Source organism: Chlorocebus sabaeus, chromosome 22, assembly GCF_047675955.1.
Source record: "Chlorocebus sabaeus isolate Y175 chromosome 22, mChlSab1.0.hap1, whole genome shotgun sequence".
NCBI lineage: Eukaryota > Metazoa > Chordata > Mammalia > Primates > Cercopithecidae > Chlorocebus > Chlorocebus sabaeus.
In genome coordinates this window covers 84,727,886-84,753,269 of record NC_132925.1, presented here as the reverse complement: position 1 = coordinate 84,753,269, position 25,384 = coordinate 84,727,886, and the positions used below count along the sequence as shown (strand labels likewise).

Here is a 25,384-nt window from a genome sequence, read left to right as displayed (position 1 = left end):
GTGTGTGTGTGTTGTTTTGCATGGTTTTTCTTGTTTGTTTTTCTGCTGTGCTTGGTGCAACACACTTCAGCTTTTACCCCTCCAAGGCCATTCATATTTTCCCTAAGGGATCTGGCAAATGTCCTTGTCACTGCACCCCACAAATGTTCATTAACATGGCTGGCTTGTATGGAATTCCCTGTGGCAGCTTCTTCTACTATTTAAATCACCTTTCTAAAAGGAGACACATCCAGGTAGACTCCAAGACCCATATCATTTCTTATCATTTCTACTCCTGTCTTTCTGTAGTGGGACTTGGGAGCTTTTTCCTGTCTTTGGTAATCACATTACACTTCAGCGAGTGCCCTGGCCTTGGAGTGTAGAGAGTGTTAAAGGAGAATTCTGTTATGTTTGGATGGCTGCTCGCCTTTAAGGCCAACTGCCCCACTGATGTCTAATACTCAACAACTCATGTAATGAGTGTAATGGCTTCTTGGCTTCCTGCTGACCTGACCATGTCCTCAGAATTACGCTTTGTCAGAGGTGGCATTGAAAGGAACAAGGAGACAGATTGGCTTGGACAAGTATATTTCTGGGCCAAACTTTCTGGAATGCAGAAACATGGAGCTTCCAATGAACCACTCTTTAAAATCCAAAAGCTGCTGCTCAAGCATCCTCAGTTACAGCAATAACATTAACTGCCCTCATCTTCATCATGCAGTCCGTCTCATTTGTTGGATGTTAACTATAGGCAAGGCATTATTCCAAGTAGTTAACATGCATTACCTTAATTAATCCCCATCACAATTCCATGAAGTAACTACTATTATTATTTCCATTCGACAAACAAGGGACTAGAAGTGGAGGCTCCCAGCAACTTGTCAAGCTCTCTCACAGGCATGAGTGAGAAGACAGAATTTGAACTCATGTCTCTCAGATTCCAGAGCATGTTCTCCTGATCACCATTCATGTCTTCTCTGTAGTTGGAGCAGACTAGCATATCGTCTACAGAGATTTTTCTTTTTACATTCATATTTGCTCTGCCTTAAGAGATAGTAAAAGAAAGTCTTTCTTTCTTTCTTTCTTTCTTTTTTTTTTCCTTGAGACGGAGTTTCGCTCTTGTCACCCAGGCTAGAGTGCAATGGTGCGATCTTGGTAACTGCAACCTCCGCCTCCCGGGTTCAAGCAATTTTCCTGCCTTCACCTCCCGAGTAGCTGGGATTACAGGTGCCCACCACCATGCCCAGCTAATTTCTGTATTTTTAGTAGAGAAGGGGTTTTGCCATGTTGGTCAGGCTGGGCTCAAACTCCTGACCTCAGGTGATCCAACTGCCTCAGCCTCCCAAAGTGCTGGGATTATAGGTGTGAGCCATTGCGCCTGACCAAAGAAAGTCTTTTAATCAAACTTGGAGTCCAATGTATTAGTTAGGAATTGGTCCAGGCACAAATAACAGGAAAATCCAAATTAACAGGGACTTAAAGAACATAGGAGGTTGTTTTTATCTCTTATGGTAAGGAAGTCTGAAAATACTAATTTGGGACCCTCATGTTACAGACTCAGGACCACAACTTTTTCTTCTACCTTTCTCCAAGATGGCTTTTAAGCTCAAGGTTACCTCATGGTTCAGTGTAGCTGCTGAGCCCCAGCCGTCACATCTGCAATTCAGGCTTGCAAAAGAAGAGTTCAGGGAGTTCCAAAAGGTCCAGAAGGCCAAGTTTCAAATTACTTAATTAACATTTATTTAAATAAATGCTTTAAATAAGATTTTTAATGTATTAAGCAGCCTCCCGTATAATATTTGTGCTTAATCACTTGGCCTCACCTCACTCCAAAGAAACCTGGGTAATGTGCATATTGAAAAGTTAGAGTTCTACTCACCAGAAGAGGAGAATAGTTATTGTGAAACTACTGATAGTCTCTACCACATCCAGCAGGCCCGAGTTTGCTTCAAACCATACGAGTCCTCTGGCTTCCTCTGATAACCCCTTTGGAAATCTTTGAGTGATGGGGCTGTATTCATAACTCTTACTCTCCCCCACCCCAAACCCACATGCCCAATGCAGTCCTGAACACAAATTGTCATAGCCACCCTCTAACCACCTGTCCATGTGCCTGCCTGACCCCAGACAATAGAAGTAGGAACACTCCATAGCACCTGTTGGGTTTTACTAATAATAATCATGACAGCAGCAATACCAATACTCAGAGGTACTGACATTTATTAAGCCTCAATGACATGCCCCACACTGCCAAGTGCAGTACAGGCATCATTATAGTGTAGTTGCTATGAAATGTAGACCTGGCTACACCAATGTGGCAGAGCCCAAGGACGCTCCCCCAGAATCAGCTCTCTTGCTTCAAATGGGTTTTGCATTAACTCATTCCCAAAGCAGAATTCAGCTTTTTCCTTCTAAGAAGGCAAAAGAAATTTAATATTTTCAATATCGAATTAATTGCGATTCCATTTTCCCCATCAGTTTAATAAGTGAAGCTAATTTCCATAGGAGGGACTGCGTGAATGGGCAAACCAGCTGGCAGCTATGTGCATTTCCTGGGCACCCATGAATTTGATTCCTTGCCCGAGGAGCAAAGCAAATGTGGTTGGTAGAGCACCATCCGCTCTGACTGGGGACAGGGACTGTCTTGATGCTGGAAGGTTGTTAGTCTCCCCAGAGCCCCCTTCTTTCAGAGGACCCCATCTTCTTGGCTCTGGGGCACTTACACTTGTTTATCAAATCTGTGCTGCTCTCCAGGACAATGGGAAACTGTTCATCCTTAAGGTTTGCAGGTGGCACCTCCTATTTGGTGAGTCAAGGAAGTACCCCTGAATATGTCCAGACTGGTACTAAGCCCTGGGAAGATGTGTCTGGGTTTTAAAGTGGAACCAACCCAAATGTCCATCAATGACAGACTGGATAAAGAAAATGTGGCACATATACACCACGGAATACTATGCAGCCATATAAAAGGATGAGTTCATGTCCTTTGCAGGGACATGGATAAAGCTGGAAACCATCATTCTCAGCAAACTAACACAAGAACAGAAAACCAAACACCGCATGTTCTCACTCATAATTGAGAGTTGAACAATGAGAATACATGGATACAGGGAGGGGAACATCACACACCAGGGCCTGTCAGGGTGTGGGGAACTAGGGGAGGGATAGCATTAGGAGAAATACCTAATGTAGATGATGGGTTGATGGGTGCAGCAAACCACCATGGCACATATATACCTAGGTAACAAACCTGCGCATTTTGCACATGTATCCCAGAACTTAAAGTATAGTAAAACAAAAAATAAAATAAATAAAGTCCAGTTCCTGCCTGCAAGCTACTTACAGTTAAGGTGAGAGAGGAAGACACAACACAAGAAAATGCCAGTGAGATATATCACATTCTAAAATTCATGGCTGGCAAACCTGTTTGCACATTATAATTCCTTGGGGAGCTTAAAAAATAACTTATACCAGATCCCCAACCCAGACTAATGAAATATTGCAGATAGGTGAGATGTTCAGGTATCATCATGTATAAAAAATTACTTTGGCCCAGCTCAGTGACAGATGCCTGTAAGCCCAGCACTTTGGGAGGCCGAGGTGGGGGAAGTGCTTGAACTCGGGAGTTCGAGAGCAGCTTGGGCAACCACCTCCAGCACATGAGACCTCATCTCTTAAAAAAAAAAAAAAAATTAGCTAGGTGTGGTGACATGCACCTATAGTCGTAGGTATCCAGGAGGCTGAGGCAGGAGGATCGCTTGAACTGAGGAGTTGAAGGCTACAGTGAGCTATGATCATGCCACTGCACTGAAGCCTGGGTGACAGAACAATACTCCATCTCAAAAGGGAAAAGAAAAGAAAATGTATTTGAAGTTCCCCAGGTGATTCTAAAAGGCAGCCAAAGTTGAGAATCACTGTTTTAAACAAATGCCAATGTGTATGCCTTAGGAATTGAGAGCGAGTTTACGTCCCATTTTCCAGATTCTTCTGATGAGGCCTTATCCCCACGACATCCCTAAGGAGCAAGATATCTGCCGAGTAGCTGGGACTATAGGCATGTGCCACCACGCCAGGCTAATTTGTATTTTTAATAGAGATGGGGTTTCACCATGTTGGCCAGGCTGGTCTTGAACTCCTGACCTCAAGTGATTGGCCCACCTTGGCTTCCCAAAGTTCTGGGATTACAGGCATAAGCCACCACACCTGGCCTTTAATCAATTAATTCTTATGGTTACTGTTCTTATTACCTGGGTAAAATACTGATGGGATTAATATCTCAGTATCTACAACTTGATTTCTCTTTATCAACTCCCATTGATGAAAGGTATTGATTTGGTGCCAACAGATCCTCTGCTTAATCTACCAAATGAGTGACACTTTCTTGTTGCTCCCCATTCAGTGTTCAGCAGTGAACCCTGAGAGGTCCTGATCGCCTGTGTGAGGTTTATTCTTGGCTAATGATGGGTGCTCATTAGTTAAGTTGTTTAACTAATTTCCAGTTGGAGGGCTCAAAGGCAGTAGGACCGGGGTTTTGTAAATTCACTGCCTCTGCTGTGTTAGAGACACTGCACTGATCTTAAAGAACAGTGCCATCTCTGCAAGAAGTTGCTGTGGGATGAGATGGTGACTGATACAAGCAGGAGAGAAGGGAGAGCACATTTTGGATATTCTATTAGCACTCCTATCAACAGGTTGAGCTTTCTACTTTCCTGGCTTTCTGAGATGTAAGAATGAGTAAGGGCTTCCCATGGTGACAGTCTCTTTGTTAAGAATTTCCTATGTTCCTGCCCCATGCCTTTTCAATTGCAAGTTGAAAGCTGCCCCCAGAGGACACATTTTATAGCACAAAAAAAGAAGACATATTTTTACATGCTACCTTAGTGAGTCATTTTGTTTCTTAGACTTTTCAATTCGGAATTGCTTAATTATGTCCCATGATGGATCTCTATGTCAAATGCCTCCCTTGTCCTGTTTTTAGGGCTGTATTTGCAGACATTAAGCTGTTTCAAGATTGTTTTTAGGCCAGTTGTTTAGCCAAAGTGAGCTAATTTGATGAATCATTACAGGAAAATTACCTGGCCTCATGGTACATAGTAGGTGTTTAATAAATGTTGAGCCCCACAGTTGCTAACCAGCCTAAATTAGCCAGCCTAAATTAGCTGAGCTTATGCTGTTAAAATGCAGCCTGCTAATTCTTAGAGCAAATATTTTTCTTGGTCAGGATTTTTGTCTAGTTGGAAAAGAACAGGATCAGCAAAATGGCTTTAAACATGTCTTAATGTCAAGAGTTTGTCATCCAAGGCTCTACCCAGCATGGGTGCGGGGCTACCAGACTTTGTTTGCGTTGCTTTGAGCTGCTTCTTCAGAGGCTGTATCTGCCTTCTGTGAAAGTTTAAAGTTTCAAAGTTCCACCCATTCGTGTGGGCACACAGTGATGCTAATGATAAGGTCGGTTGGAGTGGCCTGGTGGTGATGTCATGGGGATTAAGGCATGTTATCTGTAATAAGAATACACCCCCACTGCTGAGTGCAGCTGCACACAGCACCAGTCTTGGGCTGGGCATGATTCTCAGAGCTGATTTTAGAGTCAAATGAAAGCAGGCAATTATCATGTTCTTTAACTATAATCAGCCGAGCAGGATACAGGTAGCCGCAAAATGGAGTTATTTAAAACAGTAACAAAATCACTTCAAAAAGGGTAATAATCTGGAAGTCTCTTTCTGCAACATCTAGTTAAAGCTGTCCAAGTGTGGAGAAGACAGAGAAGGCTTATTTTGTAACCTCCTCAATGGCAATAGTATCGGGAAAGCCTCCTTTTGAAATAGAGGAGTGGGGGACAAGGGGAGGGAGAGCATTAGGACAAATACCTAATGCACATGGGACTTAAAACCTAGATGATGGGTTGATAGGTGCAGCAAACCACCATGGCACATGTATTCCTATGTAACAAACCTGCACGTTCTGCACATGTATCCTATAACTTAAAGTAATATTTAAAAATAAATCAATAAATAAAAGACAGGAACCTTGGCCTGGGGGCTGCCCTGGAGCAATTTAGTTTAGCCCCAACATGTAAACTAGAGCCTTTGAAAATGATCCAAGGAGAATCCTGAGTTTTCTGCCATCTGTCAGACTAGTTACCATGGTAAGAGGTATTCACAAGTGCAGCCAACTGGTCCAGTCTGGCCTGGTGACTCCTCATTAACCCTTCAGCTTGGGTTGAAAGTTGATTCTGGACATTGGTTATGAGACCTTATCTTGGGCAGTGTTTCTTGTGACATTCCAATAAGACCCTGGGCTGGGGAACAGGTCTGAAGTCTAAGCATTTCTTAGAATCTACCAGAGCCTGCTTCTGAGCAGAGAGCAAAAGGAGGTAGATTCAGCTTGGCCCCTTACTACATCTGGCTCTGTCACCAGTGATCTATGTGAATTTGGGAATATTTATGTAGGCTGGCTAAGACTTGGTTTTCCCCTCTGTAAAATGGAGATGATTATAATCTATCTTGTAGGGATGTATATAGAGGAGTACCTGGCTTTTGGTTGCTAAACAGAGTTCAGTAGACATCAGCTGTTGCTATCACTGCCCTCCGCTAAGAAACCCACGGACAGAAGTTCCTGCATCATCTTCTTGGTAACACCAGCACAGCTTCTGATGGTGTCCTTGTATTGCAGTAGCAAGCATGGATTTTGCTCTGCATTGTCTGTGCCAGTGAGCTAAGAATACCAGGAGCCTTGTTCATCTTTCAGCCAGCTGGGTAATGCCTGTGTCAATTCCCATTGCATTAAACACCAGCCCATTAATTAGTAGTGGCAATGAAAAGATACCAATAATTATAACAGCAGCTATAGCCATGCTTCCTGTTGAATACTTCCTGTCTAGCAGGCACTGTGCTGAATGTAACACATAGATAACTTTATTTAACCCTGTGACTACCCTATAAGGTAGCCATTATTCTCACCATTTCACAGATAGGAAAATGAGGCACCAAGAGGGTTAAAAAGACATTGGTATAAGTGGATGAGTTAGGATTTGAGCTCAGGTATTACTGACTTCAAAGATGGCATTTTCACTGTGTCACACTGCCTTCCCTTGAGCCTTTGGGAACAGCGCAGCTTTAAGAGCCCAAACGCTAACAAAGAATAAAATCAGTCTTCTGTTGTAAGAATCTTAACAAAGTTGGCACACTTAGAGCATTTTTCAGTGTACTTCTACACAGCTGATTATTTAGATCTCAGAACGTCTCTGTAACTGTTTAATAAGTCAGGAAACGAAGCCTTTGAAGAGTATCAGCAAGCTGCTCAACAATGCACCCTGGAGACCGAGCACGGTGGCTCATGCCTGTAATCCCAGCATTCTGGGAGGCCGAGGCAGGCGGATCACAAGGTCAGGAGTTCGATACCAACCTGGCCAACATAGTGAACCCCCATGTCTACTAAAACAACAAAATTATCTGGGTGTGGTGGCATGCGCCTGTAGTCCCAACGACTCCGGAGGCTGAGGTGGGAGAATCGCTTGAACCTGGGAGGCAGAGGTTGCAGTGAGCCGAAACCACGCCAATGCACTCCAGCCTGGGTGACAGAGAGTGAGACTTCATCTCAGAAAAAAAAAAAAAAGAGAGAGAGAGAGAATGCACCCTGAATATACGGCAGGACCAACTTTTGAAACCATGGCCATCCTGCATCCATGGCTATGAGACTCCAAGTACATGCACGTTCCTCTCAACCCCATGCTGCCTCTCACCTGGCTCTGGCACATGTTTTAGCTGTAGAGACAGCATTGGGCAGTGGGAAAAGGATAAGTCAATACCAAATCTTGCCAAATGCTAGAAAGTCCTTGCAGGGGTACCTGTAGAAATCTCCTGAGTGAGGATGGAGATCGTGGCATGGCGGGCCAGTCAGGGACCAATTAGAGTTGTCCATTGTGGTCTGCAGTTGAGTCTGTGACATATCCCGGTGTCTGGGTTAGTGCTAGGACTGTGTCAATGGTGAGAGCATTTCTGTGAGAAGTTTGTGCGGGGACATCCCCACGCCTAATGTTTGGCTGATTTATGGTCTTCATTTCTGTTTGTATAAACAAAACTTCAAAGCTTCTTGCTTGCATCTGTGTAAGGAAAAAAGCCAGAGGACAGTGAAGAAATACTCTGATGAAGAAAAGACCTTGAGGACTAGCTACGTGACCACTGGTATCCCCTTGGGCTTTGCTGCCCAAGGAGTGCTATGTGCTGCTGCTGGTTAGGAGCTGGCTTTCATCTTTCATTTGGTCAAATGTGGCTGGTTTTCTGCTTGGTACCCACAAACGACTGTGTTTAATCCATTTATCAGTAATATCCGTAACTTACTGTCCAGATAAGGAGGCCTCCAGATCACATTTTGCAGTTGGCCCCTTTGTTCTCAGTTGTGTCGTCATCTGTGTAACATTCGTGCAATCAAGCAATCATTTATGCATTCACCCTTTTAAAACTGAATGCCTTCTGTATGTTGGGTGCTGTACTAGGTGCCAGAGGTAGGTGTGAAACAGAGCCAACACCAATCCTGCTGCATGGAGCTTTTACATCTAGAGGTCTTTCCAACACAGCAGTAAGTGCACTCAACATTAACCATTGTACTATTCTAGGAAGGAATTCCTGTAGGGAGAATTTCATCCAGTCATGTAGAAGCACATGTATTAAAGTGTTTAAAATCTCATCTGGCAGTTGTTATGTAACTCAGGCTGGACTTTACATGTCTCTCCTTCGGGGTTCTAGGCATGGTGGGAGGGGATGCCGAAGGGAAGGGTGGGAATGCCGGACTCCTTTGGCTATACCTTTCAAGCATGGGATAAGGTGTTCATGCCATCTAAATACTGGAACATGTATAGGGGCAAAGAGGGAGAGCTTGCCCCATCACCCACCGAAGGTTTGCTGAAAATGAACTGACAAAGGGCAGGTGAATAGGAAAAAAAGGCACACAAAATGTATTTTAATATGGACAACATGGGGAATCATAGTAGAATGGTTACCCAGTAACCCAATGGGGTACAGATGCTTAAATGCCCATCTTCGTAGAGGGAGGGGAGAGTGGGAAATAGGGCTACTTGAGGGATAATAAATGACTTTGAGGGGGAAACGAGTGGGCCTACTGCTCAGACAATGGTTAGTAAATAATTTCAATGGAAGTTGAATGGGATGGAGAGCTGACAGTGGTTGGGGAGAAGTTGGTCTGGGCTCTAGGTGCGGTGTTTAATTTTCAGTCTCTTCCTCTGTGATATGAGTTGTACTCTTCTCTTCTCTGGTGAATGAAATGTCAGGAAAGGCAATTGTATTCCTCTTTGGCAGATCTGGCTTTTAGGTAGAAAAGGGAACTTCAGAGAACAGCTTCATCCTGTGGTTTGGGAGAAACAGGATTAAGAGACTGTGGGGTAAGGGAGACAGGGAGCAAGGTCAGAGAAACCTTGAGACTGCTTCATGTCGAAGCACCATATTTTAGGGTGATGGTTTCTGAGTCCCAATACGTGCTACCAGAAATTGCCATTCACTTTTCCTTTGTAGAATTGTTGATGGGGGAATTAAAGTACATTGAATAATGTTAAAGTAAAACATTTTTGCAACTGTGTAAAGGTCATAATGGGGATGAAAGCTTTTATCACCAATGTAGGAAAAAAAATGTCCACTTTGTTTCATAAGCTATGCTGTTTTCAAAATAAGATACATTCACTCTTATGGTGGTGACAATAAGGAGTGGGGATTACAATTAGTAAGCCACTGGTTTCCCACACATTGTCAATGTGCAGGGCTTATCCTGGTCCAAACCTGCTTCCTGGTGCTTGAGAAACACAGAATCCTGCCATGTTTTATCCCAAAGTGGCTCTTCTTAGTTCTCCTGTCCCTTGGAGACATGGCCCAGGTAAATTCCATCCGGGTCCTAGAATCCAGTTCAGAACAGCACATTCCCTTTGGAATATCTTGCTCAATGCAAACCATCCTTCTTCAGACCAAATGACTGTTACATCAAGTTAGATGGGTCCTCATCCCCTTCTACCCTTCCCGACACCTTCGTTCCCTTTGTTCTTCAGATTCCAAGTGATAACATGACTGTGCCTCCAGCACTGGCCTTTGCAGGGCTCCTTGTTCGTCATCCACATTAGAGCTGCGTGGTGTTTGTCACTGTTGCCCTTGATGATAGTGACTGCTCACCTTGTAGTACATAGCATCAATTGGTTCCCATGTTTTCTTATTTAGCGAAGCTCCCTTCCATTTTTCTCCTGTAGAATTACCCTTTATGACTACCAAGCCATGTGTAGAGCCAACAAGGAAAGCAGTGATGGCGCCCATGGCCTCCTGGATGTAAGTACTATGCTGTCACCCAGAAAACAGCTGCATATTTCTGTCTTTCTCCCTGTCTGAGTGTTATCTTCCTCTTTGGAGTAATCAAGTTTATCTTTTCGCAAAATCAGGAACATTTTGACTTCACTCATTTAAAAAAACACTTTAGGGCAGCCGCGGTAGCTAACACCTGCTATCCCAGCACTTTGGGAGGCTGAGGTGGCTGAATCACTTGGGATCAGGAGTTTGAGACCACCTTTGCCAACATGGTGAAGCCCCATCTCTACTAAAAATACAAAAATTAGCCAGGCATGGTGGCGTGTGCTTATAAAATCCCAGTTACTCAGGAGGCTGAGGCAGGAGAACTGCTTGAACCCGGAAGGCAGAGGTTGCAGTGAGCCAAGATCATGCCACTGCACTCCAGCCTGGGCAACAGAGCGAGCCTGCCTCTCAAAAAAAAAAAAAAAATTAAATTTAATTTAAAAATGTCACTGCTGTTTCAACTCAAATCTAGTGATTATATGAGTGAAAAATGGGTCTAAAGCCTTTGATGGATTAATGCAGCAACCCCCTTGTGATGGATAGAAAAAGGGAGAAGTTTTGTTAATTCTCCCATTTGTATGTAAAATAACTTGGTTTTGTTCAACAGAACTTTTCCTTTTAGTTTGTAATGGAGTTGTGAGCTTGTGTCCTAATTCCCATTTTGATCACAGATATTCCCTCTCCCCTAATCATGCCACCGGGTTTCAGCATCATTTTCCCTGGAGCTGATTCCTTGGTGATGTCACAGATGAGGATCAATCAGCATAGCTATTGTGCCATTAGAAATTGGCTTTCAGATGGCCAGAAATTAACTGTTATCACTTACTCCCAAATTAAAAATGTAATTTACAATGCATAGACAATGTAAATATGGCCAGCAATACCTAAAAACACAGAAAAAAAAAAAAGATCTAGTGTACCTCTGGATAGTCTGTCATATGTGTTTAAATATAACCCTTACAATGTTATTGTTTTGTAAATACCAAAAATTAACCTAAAATTTTGTTTGAAACACAACATTTAAAAGCTATTTTGGCTTTAAAATATATGTACTTTCTAATTTGCAGATGTAAGATGTTACAAGGGGATTATTTAAAAACCAAATAATTAACACAGTTCTCCTACACTGAGGGAGCAAGAAATGATTCAGAGCTGGCACATTTGTGAGAGGCAACTAAAGGGATGAATATTTAGAAAAATACAGCTTTTTAGTGAGACTCACTATGTCTTTCTAAACCCAACTCCCCTAACCTTAGCATGAATAGTTCCAGACATTAAACGTTCCTAAGGTATGTTTTCATCATTAGATTTAAAAGCTTAGTGGCTTTATGCTTTTAAATGATAATGTGCATTTAAATTTTTTAATCCCATATTTGCATAATCCCTTTGTTTACTCATATATTGAGCCAATGCCTGGCACGGAATGCCTTCCCCTGGCCTCAAAGCGAGCTGCCCCTGCTACTGCCCTCTTTCCCCCTCAACCTCCAAAGCTTCCTTAATCCTTTTATTTACTCTCTCCTCCCCCTGACCCACATTACCCATCCCAGCAGGTACAAAGACACAACATTGTCCCATAGTCTGACCACGCCGGTCTTTTTGAAAGCAAGATGATTATTTTTCAAGCCATAAAATGTAATGGCAGAACCGCAGGACTGCAAAGTGTGGTTTCAGGAAACTGTTAAAAGTTCACATCCTTATCTGACCCTAATCCTGGCGGCCCAGAACCCTGTGATTCAAGGAATGATGTGGAAGCACTCAGTCGAATCAGAGCAAGAGATACACCAAGTCTGAAATCTGGGTGGGCTTGGAAGAGCCTCAGCATTGTTGTTGTTGTTGTTGTTCTGCACATTTACTTTCTGGCCGGACTGGGAAAGTTTTGAGAATGATTGGGGGCATGTAAATTTGTTCTTGTTTCATTTAAAACTGGATAATTCCTCCATTCTCACTTCTAGTTCTTATAATTAAAATACTCAGAAGGTGGGATTAAGCAGCTATAGCTGCAGAGCCAGGATTTGGCATGCATTTCACTTCTCTGATATCTAAAGGCAACCACAGAAGGTTCTGAGATTCTTCTGGACCTGACATCTGGAGCCCAGAGCCCGGGATTTGCTAGTGTCATTGCCTGTCTCTCAAGTCCACACCCCAGTCACATAACTGGCATAGCTAGGTACAAAGAACCAACTGAGGGGGAGACTTGGTATTTTCCAGAATTCAGGAAATTGAATTATCCACATAGGAAATATCACAGAGTAAACAATCCAACTGCTTTTTTTAATTAAAATATTCTGAAATAAAGATTAGGCTTTCAATGCCTTCTTTTATAGAGTGAAGGGGATTTTCAGCAAGGATAAAATCACATGTTTATATGGTTATCATTTTTTTCAAGTCCAAATATGTAAGTGTGAAAAAAGGCAACTTAAATCCTACATAATTCATGGACGGCATTAAAATCAGGTGTATGCAATTTTTGCTTATTTTAATGAATGACATACAGTGATGGAGAACAGGGAATCACCTTTCCAAGAGGCTGCCCTGCAAATTACCATTTGAAATTAGTTATATGATTCCAGCCCCCTCAGCATTAAGCTTCAAAATATTAGCCCCTAGAGGGTAAAGGTTTAAGCATCGGGTGCTGAACTTCCTTTTTCCTCCTACTGATAACCCTTGTATTAGATCAGGTTTATTTTACTTGTAAATCACATCTCACTGGAGTGGAGTTCAAAGTTTTAAAATGTTAGTTTTAGGATACAGTATCCAACAATTTTCTTCCCTTAGCTAGAACGCCACTGTTTTTTAACATGATATCAATCTCTCTAGAAGAATAACATTGTCCTTATGTAAAGCCCTAAATTAAGCTACAAATTTTGTGTGCAATACATTGTTTTTAATGTACTGAATTCTTCTCTTCAGCCTTATAATGCCTTCCTCTCTGCAGTAAAATGGATCATGACAGAACTTGTCTTGTAAGTAAAATCTGCCTTTTTGAAAAGGATTAATATTTTCCTTTTTGTATCATAAAGTGAACTTAGAGATTGTGAGTCATGCTTTCAATAACCGTTAGATTCCTAGTGCTCTAACTTCATTGAACATCTCAAACTATTGAACACAGAGACCAAAAATGATCTTTTATTAAGTGATTCATGATCACTCCTTTGGCTATTCTGTCATACTTTAGCAGATTAACAGTTTGCAATATACAACTAAATTTACTTATTGTGGTTACTGTTCAATTTCACATGGATGTCTGGCTGTTTTGACTGCAGCCTGGGTGGGCTGTGGTCAGAAGAGCACACTGCTGTGACTGTCCACCGGGCTACTTTGGCTGCCTTGGCCTGTGCAGGAATGGGAGATGTGTGAGATTGTCAGCTACGGCTGGGGGCTTCCTCAGGTGTGATTTCATTGTTTTTCCTGTCAAACTATGGTCTTATTTGGAGGTGCTCGTTGCATCTATGACTTAAGTAACACTTGAAATGGCACAAAGATGAAAGTCTTGACTTTCAGACTAGGTATTAGACACATTACAGAAACACTGTGTCACACAAAAGGGAAGAATTTCTTAGATGAACATGTAAACAAGATTGTTTAAGTTGCGCCAAACTCTCTCATTCTTATTTCCCCTGCTTAGACTCCACTTCTGTGGGTTTGAGGCAAATTTCATGCCATTTGATGGATAGTCACTGTCCTCTTAATTTAAGGTAACCTCTATTAATTTAATACAGTTTGTGAATTCAAATGGGAAGTAAATTCTCCATATACACATGAGGCAGAGAAAGAACATTAACAATAATAGTGGGATTTAGATTGAGAGAGAGCTGCTAGGAATAGTAGCCATAAGCCTGAAAAACAAATGACCGAATTTTGATCTCTCTCCATCTATTTGGAGGATAATTTGTATTGTTTTTGTATTCTTTACCAGCCATTGAGAAATGTTGATTTTTATGAGGTTGCAGTGAGACATAATTTCATAGAGAGAAGTCTGTTCCACCTCCCCTCTATACACACACACACGGAGGGGGCTTAAACAAGTTCAAGTAGCAGTATTCATTTTGAAAGCATCTTTCATTACTATAGATCATAGTCTTGGCAGAGGAGAATATTCTATCTGTATTTCTGAACTAAGGGAGGAGAAGCTCTTTAGAAATTGGCTTTTTACTGTGGAATCAAATTAGATGATACTAAGATTGAATAACTGGTGAACAATAATGAGGAAAGTATTTCAGCCTATACAGCAGGTTATTCCTCATCTAGGAATCTTTGAGTCCAGGTGAACCTGGCTTTGGGGATAAAATAGCCTTTCACAAGAAAGATAAACCCCAGTGAATATTCAGTGATAACTCAGCCAACTGTGTTGATATCTGCAAATTGTGATGTTCTCAAATGAGGTAAGCGATGCTGAAGAATACAGAAAGTCACTGTTCTGTGATACAGGCATGGATGACGAAGTAACATTGGGCTTTTCCACAATCTGTTTAGGTTCCTGGTGGAGTTTAACCTCTGCAGTTGGTGGCACTCCGATATGACAGCTAAAGGTGAGTGGCAACTGGTTTCTGTTTCCCAGCTTGGAGGGATGAGCGCTGGGTTCACCGGCTACTTTTCATCAGGGATGTGCTGGCTCAGAAAATTCCCCAGGACAAAGTAATGATTTTTCAGCTCTGTCAGCAAAAAGACACCCTTTGTGCTAAGTGCTGTGCTATCTAGTCTGACACAGAATTCCACAGGCTTCATTCAGCCCATGTTAAATGTACATCTTGACCTGTTTCCTTAACTAAGGCTTTGAGGTCATACATTGCACAGGTAAATTCTTCAGAAAGCTCATGGGCAATGCTGAAATAGAAGAGAGACAGACACACTGCCTGTGTCTCGGGCTAAATGAATGATTAGCCATTCTATTTTTATTTTCACAGTTACCCTCATAGAACATAAATCTGATGACATTCCTCTCCCTTCTCAAATACCTTTGATGATTTGAGGAGGGTGTAAATTAGTAGAGACTCTTGGAGGCATGGGTTGTGGAGTTAGCTCAGAATAGGTTTCAGTCCTGGCTCAGGGTTGACCTTGGGCATGTCAGCTGATCTGTCTCCAAGGCTCAGTTTCCCTTTGCTAAGCACAGTGGGAAAAATAATATTTATCTTAGGAAGTGAGTCTGTGTGTCTGTGTGTCTGTGTGCATGTGTGTTTAATGCTATGAGAAATCAATGTTACATGCTGACCACAGTGACTGAAACATAAGTCCTCAAAAAATAGTAGCAATACTGCATGTTCTCACGTATAAGTAAGGTAAACATTGAGTAAACATGGACACAAAGAAGGGAAAACAGACACTGGGGCCTAATTGAGGTGGAGGGTGGGAGGAGGGTGAGGATGGAAAAACTACCCATTGGGTACTACGCTGACTACCAGGATGCTGAAATAATCTGTACACCAAACCCTCGAGACATGCAGTTGACCCATGTAAAAAACCTGCACATGTACCCTCCACACCTACAATAAAAGTGGGAAGGAAAATCAATACATAAAAGAAAGCATCTGTAATTATAACGGTGGTGACACTATGACCATGACAGTGATGATGATTGCCTACAAATCCAGTGATTCTTAATGAACGCTGGCTCCAGCAGTCTGCCCCAGGCCTGCCCACTCACGTGCTATTTCTCAGATACACTCTGTTCTTTCTTGCCTTCATGCATTCATGTTCATTTTCCCACCTGGGAGGCCAGGGACTAGTAGGCTATTACCATTCTTATTATTTCTAACTATCTGTCTTTTAAAAAAGAGATTGATTAGTCACATATCAGCATTTCCCCAGATGCTGGATCTATTTTAATCTAACATTCCCTTTCCTTTCCCTTAAGATCCCAGTCTGTGAGGATTCCCTCAACTCCCTCAGGCAGAATGAACATTTTCTTCTTGCTCCTGCCCCAGTCAGCTCATGCGTGATCCTATGTCTTCTTTAACATTATTGCCTCACTGTGTGTGTTTTACGCTAACCTAGCATTTCTTGATGGTAGGAGCTATGTTTTAAATATTGTTCTTGCTTAACATCTAACTGGTGCTGAGCACACAGTAGGTGCTTTATCTTTGCTGATTCAATATCCTAACAAATCTTTCTGGTGCTAAGCATGACCATTAGGGTCACTATAGTCATGGCTTTGTAACTTACAAATAGGCTCATTTTGCTGGAATCCAAGAACTCTCTGATTTCTGCTTAGAACATGAGATGGAGCAGAATCTGCTCAGTGAGTCCTGCCCCTGCTGATGCCCGCATAGTTCACTGTCTGATAACTGGGAGCCTAATCCATGCCTGTCCAGGCTTGGCTCTGCCCTGGGACACTGACAGCCCAGTGGAGCAGGGCCCCTGTGCTCTGCTTGCATCCACACACACGCACATTGGTCTGGTGACCCCCAGGGCTTGGACTCAGTTCTTGCTCCTCCCTGCTGGGTTGGGTACTGAGTGACAGTGACTGCCCCAAATCCCACTTGTATAAATTAGCCTGAGGACATAAACCTGGATGGGAACAAAGGTTTCTATGATAGGATGATCATCACCAGAGAATTTATAATTGTAAATACATTTTAAATGTCTCTTTAAATGTCTCTTTGAATGTCTTTAAATGTCTCTTTAAATGTCTAACAATAAAGGCCATTTTAAAATAAATTGCAACCCATCCACAGAAAGACAACTTATTCTGTTTCTGAAAACTTTTTGATGAAATTAATAAATGCTCATGAGATTATAACAAAACAAGACAAAACCCAAGATACAAAACCGTATATACACAAAAACATATAAAATGGTGGGAGGAAGGAGATAGGGAGCTAATTGGGGTCAGCAGTTGGTATGGGAAATAGGGAGTCAATAAACAAACACCAACGTATGAGTTAGGCGAAGAGGACTGTCTTGTCCCCGAAAGGAAATTTTATCTGTAGTGTCAACTTGCTTTTGTTGACATTGCGCGTGATTTGAAAAAAGAAAGACAAGGAGGGACCTACTAAATGGGCACTTGGCTATCTTTTACCATTTGCTTTTCTTATTCGACTCACTTTTCCACAGTTTTACTAATAGGAGTGAAGAGTGAAGAGAGATAAATGATATTTTTTAAAAATAAGAAAATCAATAGAGGCCAAGAAAATGGGTTGCAAGTTGGTTAAATGGCTGCTCTCTCTGTGGCACCAGTGACCTGGAGACAAATCCCCTCTCCCTCTGAATCAGACTGTGAGCTCTCAGAGGCCGGAGCAGCTTTTGAACTTAGTGGTTAGGCACCCTGGGCAGCCTTTCTCTGCTTCTTGCTTGCTGTGAGGTTCTGGGCAAGTCACTTGGTCTCTCTCGGCTTTGGTTCCGTTTGTCAGCAGAGGAAACAATAGACATCATGTGGCTGTGAGAAGTGGATTAAGCAATGCATGCCAAGCCCTTGTGCAAGTACGCCATGCATGGTGGGTGGGCGCTCATGCTTTGGGTGGTGGCGGTGGTTTGTTTAACTGAGATATCTGGTTATTTCTTAGGAGTTTGCACAGGGCTGAGGGCAGCAAGCTTGTTATTTTCAGTGGTTTACTTTTTGGCATTCTTCTTCATACCTTGTGAGGACGTTCCCTTCTCTTCGTGTCTGCGTTCACTCCCACTTCCCTCATCCTCACCTTGACCTGTTTCCCTTTTCCGTGACCTGCCACCACAGACATCTAGCCATACTGTTATTTTGGTCCTATGGATTCTAGAGTTTTTACTGAATGCCATTCACTGTGATCTTTGCCTAGAACAGTGGTTTTCAAATGGGGGCAGTTTTGCCTCCCAGGGGAATGACTGGAGACATGTTGCTGTCATAGCATGGGAGGGAGGGTTCTTACTAGAATCTGGTAGCTAGAGGCCAGGGATGCAGCTAAATATCCTGCAACACACAAGACAGCCCCCATAACAAAGAAATATCCCACTCAAAATATCAATAGTGCCACTGTTGAGAAACCCTGGCCCCGACTGAGGGGTGCAGAGTAGGGGACAGTGACTGAGGGAGCAGGGTGTGATCTCTGCACCCTCGATGTTGAGAGATACTTGTGAAGACTCCCATTCTGCAATTTCGCCACCCCCACCCCAGCTGGACCAAAAGTGGTCAAGTTTTCAGCTGAAAGGAATAATATGGTGCTTTAGTTCTCTATTTTCTGTCTTAAGGAGCTTTGTAGAAAGGACCCTGAATAGATCATTTCAGCATGTCCTCTGACTCCACTGCCAGACTGTGAGACCTCCTTTCCACAGACTACAGAGAGACTTTGTCACATAATTGCATCGTTGATGCATGGTGTGCTGCTACATAAGTGCTTTGCCATTTCCAGAGAGCTGGCACATAGATTATCTTCAGATCCGTTCAACATACCTGAGAGGTGGGGACTGCTAGAATTTCCTGCCACGCCTCTCTGAAGCACCTAAGTCAGACAGCTAAGAGGCAATGGACTCAGACCTAAGCCAAGACCTCCCTCAGCTAATGATGACAGCGAGAGCTGCAGCTACTGCACTGGAATTGTCTCATTCCAGCCGACAGCCCTCTGCTGGGCATCATATGACTTTTTCCATTTTATGGATGAAGAAATGAAAAGAAGCAAAGGTGAACTCATTCATCCACAGGATTGCTGTCATTGGGATATCTTATTAAATGTAAATATAAATCCCAGACCCGGCATAAGGAGGGACATGTTTCAGGCACCATATGCTATTGACTTGCAAGGTTTCTTCATTCTAAATTTACCATTCCCTCACTAGATAAAGACCCTGAGCTGAGACATACATCTTTGTTTTAGTTAAAAATGGAATCCATAATTACACTGTTTATCTGCTCCATTTCCTTAATGAAGAGGACTGTGGAAGCCCATTTCTGCTTGATTATCACAAAGGTATCATTTTGGTGAAGTTGCACAAAGAGAACAGAGCTTGCTGGCACCCGGTTGTGAACAGGGGTGCATTCACAGAAACAAAAGAAGAGGAAGGCTTTTCAAATGGCAAATCTATTCATTGCCAATTGTCTGCACATAATTACTGTGAACCCAAGTCAGTTATTCTCATCAGGGACATTTGTTGCTAAGGGAAAAGTAAAGAAATTCACTTGTGCGGATGCTCCCTTGGGTGCTTCATTATGAGTGGTTGATAGGTCATTGTGACATCGGCGTAACTGGGACAGGAGGCACAGCAGTGTGGGCTCCAGGATGTGAGGGCCAGGCTCACATCTGGACCCCATCACTCACTGCAGTGTGACCTTGGGCAAGTGTCTTCATTTCTGAGCTTTAGTTTCTTCATCTGCAAAACGGGACAGTAGCAAGGACTTGCTTATTCTGTGGTGATGAGGATTCTGCCCATGCTAAGGGCCTGGCACAGGGTTTGGCATGTAGTAAGTGCATAGTTAAGATTGATGGTGAAGGTGGTGGTGGTTTGCTGTGTGAGTTAATGATGATTGTGATAAGTCACTCTCTGTGGGACCCACGGCAGACAGTGTCTGCTTCTGGAACCTCATTTTTCCCTTCTGGAAAAAGAAGGAGTCAGCCAAACTGAGCTCAGTGATCCTTGACTACCTACAGCTTTGTAAGATGTGAGTTCTGAGTGCCTAAGACTTAAAACAGTATCCAATAGGGTTAGGCACGGTGGCTCACACCTGTAATCCCAGCACTTTGGGAGGCCAAGATGGGCGGATCACTGAGGCCAGGAGTTCGAGACCAGCCTGGCCAACATGGTGAAACCCCTGTCTCTACTAAAAATACAAAAAAACTAGCCAAGCATGGTGGTGCATGCCTGTAATCCCAGCTACTTGGGAGGCTAAGGCAGGACAATCATCTGAACCCGGGAGGCGGAGGTTACAGTGAGCCGAGATCACACCACTGTACTCCAGACGGGGGGACAGAGTGAGACTCTGTCTCCAACAACAACAACAAAAATAGTATCCAGTAGATTGCAAGCAGCCTCAGTTATTGGTTTGAAACTCCATAGATAAATAATAGTGACTGCACATATATGTGGTGTTTTCCATAGCACTCTAGACAAAGTAAGTTCTAGCCATGTTATTTAAATTAAATGTGACCATGGCTTTATACGATAATTCACGTTTCCCAAAAGCACATCAAGCAACTTCCAGCCAATAGTCGTGCTGCAAATAGACCCAACGGTTTATCACCATATCAGCATGGAGTGCCCTACGATTGTCAAAGGAAAAAGAATTTCATCTCCAGAAAGGATCAGAGCCAAATGAGTCCCACCATTGAGAGTACTGGACTCATTCCATTGTAACTGGGCCCAGACAATTAGAATTAGAGATGGTGCAATTATCAAGCTTATTCAAATCACGTGTGCTGCCTATCTCAGCCTGACCCAAAGACCTTTCTTATTTTTTTTCATTGGCCGAACTTCACAGAGCAGTTAAACATACACACGCTGGAGCCAGACAGCCCAAGGTCAAATTTTGGTTCTGCCACATACTCAGTGGATGAATTTGGGCAATTTACCCTCATTCTTTTTCCTCCATTCACCATCTGCAAAACAGATAACAACTGTTCATACCTCATGGTTTATTTTTTAATTTTGTCATATTTTACTATTAAATAAATTAATACATATTAAGCAGGACAGCATCTGGAACGCAGCAATTTCTCCATAAATTTAGCTGTTATGCCATCATTAGGTTTTTATATTCCGTCTGCATGCTTGTGCCGCTTCCACTTATAAGCTATTGTATACTAAGCTATTGTATACTTAAATCTTTATTTCATTTCAAGGGACTCACTTTTTTAAATTCAAATAATTTAACTATGAAAAGAAAGTTTTATAAACTGAAAACCAGAATGATTTGCCACACAGAGAAATCAGTTGTAAGAATAAGAACCATGAAAATAAAAAGTGTTACCAAATTTTAGCCATATCCTATGAGCTTTGTGTTTGGTCGCTTCAGCTTAAAGGGAGAGGAGAGCAAATGAAAGAAAGGAGTGTAAAAGATAGAAAGGTGGTAGAAACTCCCTACTGTCAAACAAAGATGTCCTCCTTACAAAACAGAGGCACTGAAAAAGATTTGGGAAAAGAATGATGTTCCCACCACGTGGCTCTTCTGTGTTGTTACTGTTGGGCCTGGAGCACCTAAAATTCACCTTACCCTCCATCTGAAAGGCAAGAAAGAAATGTGTCACAAGGGACAGAGATTCTCACATTTTTTGGCCCATCGTATTCTATTTTATGTTTGAAAACACTATTCAGGAGAGTCATTCTTGTATTCAGCAGGCATTTAATGTTCCGTCCAATGAACTAGTATCTTGGGGACAAAGGGACAGTGTTTGGAACCTGGCCTTTCTGGAGAATGACTACCAGCACTGTACAATCAGTGGAATCAGGAGTCAGAGAGGCAGCCATTTGCTTGCCTTTTCTATCAAAAAGTGATGGTTCAAAAAGCCTGACTCCATAAAATAGCACAAGTACAGCAGGAGTCACGATGGTGGTAAAAACATACACTTAAGCAGCACTCACAGCGTGACAGCTACTGTCCATGTAATTCGTTTGATTCTCAAACAACCACACAAGCTTGGTACTGCTATTCCCATTTAGCTGATGAGGACACTAAGGTGTAAAACGGTTAAAAGCTCACCTGCTGTCACACAGCAGTGGCAGGATTCATTGCCTGGAATTGGTGCTTTTAGCTACTACAGAACTAGCCAGCCTCTGGCCTGTGGATGGTAACACTTGCTAATGAGTAGCATTTCATGAAGGCTGTGTGTATGCATGTAGGTGGGCAAAAGTGCGTGCATGCTTCACTCTGCTAAGAGCTGTACGTGCTTTTGTTCATTTATTCCTCAGAACGATCCTGTGAGGTTACTATAGACATTTCCCCTTAATGTCAGCGATCAGTTACTGAAAATTCTATATTCTGAGTGAAAGAGCTGATGAAGAGTCTACTTCCTTTTGTTTTAAATAATAAAGATTAAATGCATTGTGCTCCAACCCCAAACCCTCAACCAATTTCCTCAAAATAGTTAAACCTCAGTGAAAAGCCTACATATAAGAAACCATCATGTTAGGATACTACAAATGCTTAGAATCGCTTCCTGATCACCCCACAAGTGTTTGGTTGTTACCCCACAGTTGTTTTTTGTGCAGTATCACTGACGGCTCACTTAGTGCCAGCAGCATCCCACATGGACAGTGGACAAAACATCTCCCTGTAGTTCTGCCCACCAACCAGTTATATTTGGAATGTAACATGAGACTTTGTTCACACACAGTTTTGTTAAAATCCTATTGAATTTTGGAATTGTAAATGTAAATACAATTTTTTTTCCTACAAAAACAATAACTGAAGGCTTTGTACAAACTGTGGTATTGGAAATCTATAAGCGTTCTTTGGGGGAAATGCTAACAAGTAGACCTTCTGTGAAGAGTACCTGTACTACTAGCATCCCCATTTTACAGATGAGAACGGTGAGGATTCACTAGAAGTAGCAGAGCAGGGATTCGTACTCCAAACTTCTCTTACTTCAGAGCCTTCACGCTTAACCACTATGCTGTAGTGTCTATCATTATTGTCATCGTTATAATGTCACAATGGCTTCATTAGAATGATACTGTTATCTTTGTTATTGTTGCTATTGTTATTATTATCATTATTTGACATTTACTGAACACTCATTATGTTTCAGGTACTGTACAAAGTAGTCAACATACATTGTTTTATTTACTTCTCACATCAACTTCTGATAGAACTTGATTATCCTCAATTTACAAATAAGAAAATTGAGACCTAGTGAGGTTTTGGATCTTGCCCACTGGACAATCAACTGCCAAGCCTCTACCGAGCACCTACTATGTGCTCATCCACATACCAGGGTTATTTAGTGCTTTAAAATTGACATGGTATATTATTGGACAAAGAGCTTCATAATAGTAGGATTTGGTTCATGGCTGTGCTTCAAAGACATTACGTATTTTACTATTTCATATTTCAATTTTCTTTCTATAATAAAACCATGCAATTGTATCATGACCTTTGTCTCACCCTAAATAATATGGTATAACTTATTCATTTATTCAGATATACATATGTGTCGTTGCTAAGTTTGAGTAAGTCTGAGGTCAGAGACCCGGTGACTGATGTTGTCCCAGAAATTTGAATTCTTGTGATGCATAAATGATAGCTGATCAAGCCAACACAACTGTTGGAAGAATTATAGCTTATAGAGTTGCTTGGCAGATGAAATCACTTGACTAATTAGAAAATAATGCATTATGCTGTGCTAGAAAAATCACAGAGCAGCAGAAGCGGAACTGTGTTCTGGGTTGCTGTGGGCTGCCAGTCACAATATTGAGCCTGTGCCTTGCATTCTTTACCTTTTTTTTCCCCCTATCCCTACAGCCCAGAAATTGAAACAGACCCTGGAGCCTTGTGATACTGAATATCCGGCATTTGTCTCTGAGCGCACCATCAAGGAGACTACAGGGAATATTGCTTGTGAAGACTGCTCCAAGTAAGCCATCCCCCCACCCTCTAACCCCCTACACCTTTCTGCTCGGCACAGAACTTTCCCAGATAGGTCTCTGTGACTTGCAGGCACAGTTACACCAATAGAAAACATGGCTGCCCTCTTGTGTAAGGAAGTATTTCTATCAGCTTAGAAGAAACACCACTTGGCTTTATAAGATATTCTAAACGCTGGGAAGCATTCAGAATGCATGAAAATACATCCTGCAGTATAGGAGATGTGTAGGTCAGTTTGTTCATGTTTTGAGAAAGTTCTTATTGGTGCTTTCTCAATTGACAGTTGGCAATTTGAACTGTGTGTTCGAGAATGTCCTTATGTATCTTTACTGAAGGCACAAGCCTTCAGGATTTACCCAAACCTGATAAATTGGAAATGTTTCTTGGTGATTGAGTATGCATTTCCCTGATTGCTAATGAGATGGAGCCTCTTTTAATGGTTTTATTGGTTATTTGGGGTTTCTGACCTCTTTATTCCAATTAGGCAGTTCCCGAATGGGTGGTTAGATCTATTCTTATTGATTTGGGTGTTCTTTCTCTTTCGGATACTATTTCTTTACAATCGTATGCATTATATGTGGGTCTTCCTATTCTGTGGTTTGACTCTTTACAGATGCCTTTTTTATTTATTTTTTTTTTAAGAGACAGGGTCTTACTATGTTGCCTGGGCTGGCCTCAAACTCCTGGGCTCAATAAATCCTCCTGTCTCAGCCTCCCAAGTAGCTGGGACTACAGGCACACAATGCACAGAATTTTTCTTTCTTTCTTTTTTGTTTAAGTAAGTCTAGTCATGGGCTGAGTTCCCACCTATATGCAGATCTGTTTCCATATCTTATGGTTTGTTAATACTTATTTTGGAACTAGCTTGTTAATTTCCACGAATTTTTTTTTTTTTTTTTGAGACGGAGTCTCGCCCAGTCGCCCAGGCTGGGAGTACAGTGGCGCAATCTCAGCTCACTGCAAGCTCTGCCTCCTGGGTTCTCGCCATTCTCCAGCCTCAGCCTCCTGAGTAGCTGGGATTACAGGCACCCGCCACCACGCCCGGTTAATTTTTTTTGTATTTTTAGTAGAGACGGGGTTTCACCTTTTTAGCCAGGATGGTCTCGATCTCCTGACCTCATGATCCACCCGTCTCAGTCTCCCAAAGTCCTGGGATTATAGGCATGAGGCACCATGCCTGGCCCATTTCCATGAATTTTGATAGGGTTTTGATTAAAATTTCTGTAAGTGGTAGGTCAATTTAAAGATAATTGCTGTTTTTTATAATAATTGGACTTCCCATTAATAAACTAAGTATGTCTCTTTAGTTACATGCCTTTTCTATGCCTTTTAATACAATTTTATAACTTTATATATTTATACCTACATACCCCATAGTTTTTCTTCTATCATAAATAGTATATATTTAAAACTACTTTTCTAATTTGTAAGTACTAGTATATGAACATATCACTGATTTCTGTATATTGAATATTGTATCCAACACACTGCTAAATGCTCTTTGAGATCGACTTGTTTGGGTATGGATGCTCTTGGACTTTTTGCATAGACCATAATATCATTTGTGAAACGTTTACTTTCT

At 42.1% G+C, this 25,384-nt stretch overlaps 1 protein-coding gene across 4 annotated transcripts in view; it reads left to right on the top strand.

Moving 5' to 3' along the window:
• Nucleotides 1-25,384, top strand: part of CACNA2D3 (calcium voltage-gated channel auxiliary subunit alpha2delta 3) — a 948,786-nt gene that overhangs the window by 874,104 nt on the left and 49,298 nt on the right. For all 4 annotated transcript variants that reach the window (XM_073010036.1, XM_073010035.1, XM_073010037.1 and 1 more), the window contains 4 exons: nt 10,226-10,301; nt 13,233-13,285; nt 14,796-14,851; nt 23,680-23,791. In XM_073010036.1, coding sequence (XP_072866137.1) covers nt 10,226-10,301; nt 13,233-13,285; nt 14,796-14,851; nt 23,680-23,791 — 297 coding nt within the window. The remainder of the gene's footprint in view (nt 1-10,225; nt 10,302-13,232; nt 13,286-14,795; nt 14,852-23,679; nt 23,792-25,384) is intronic.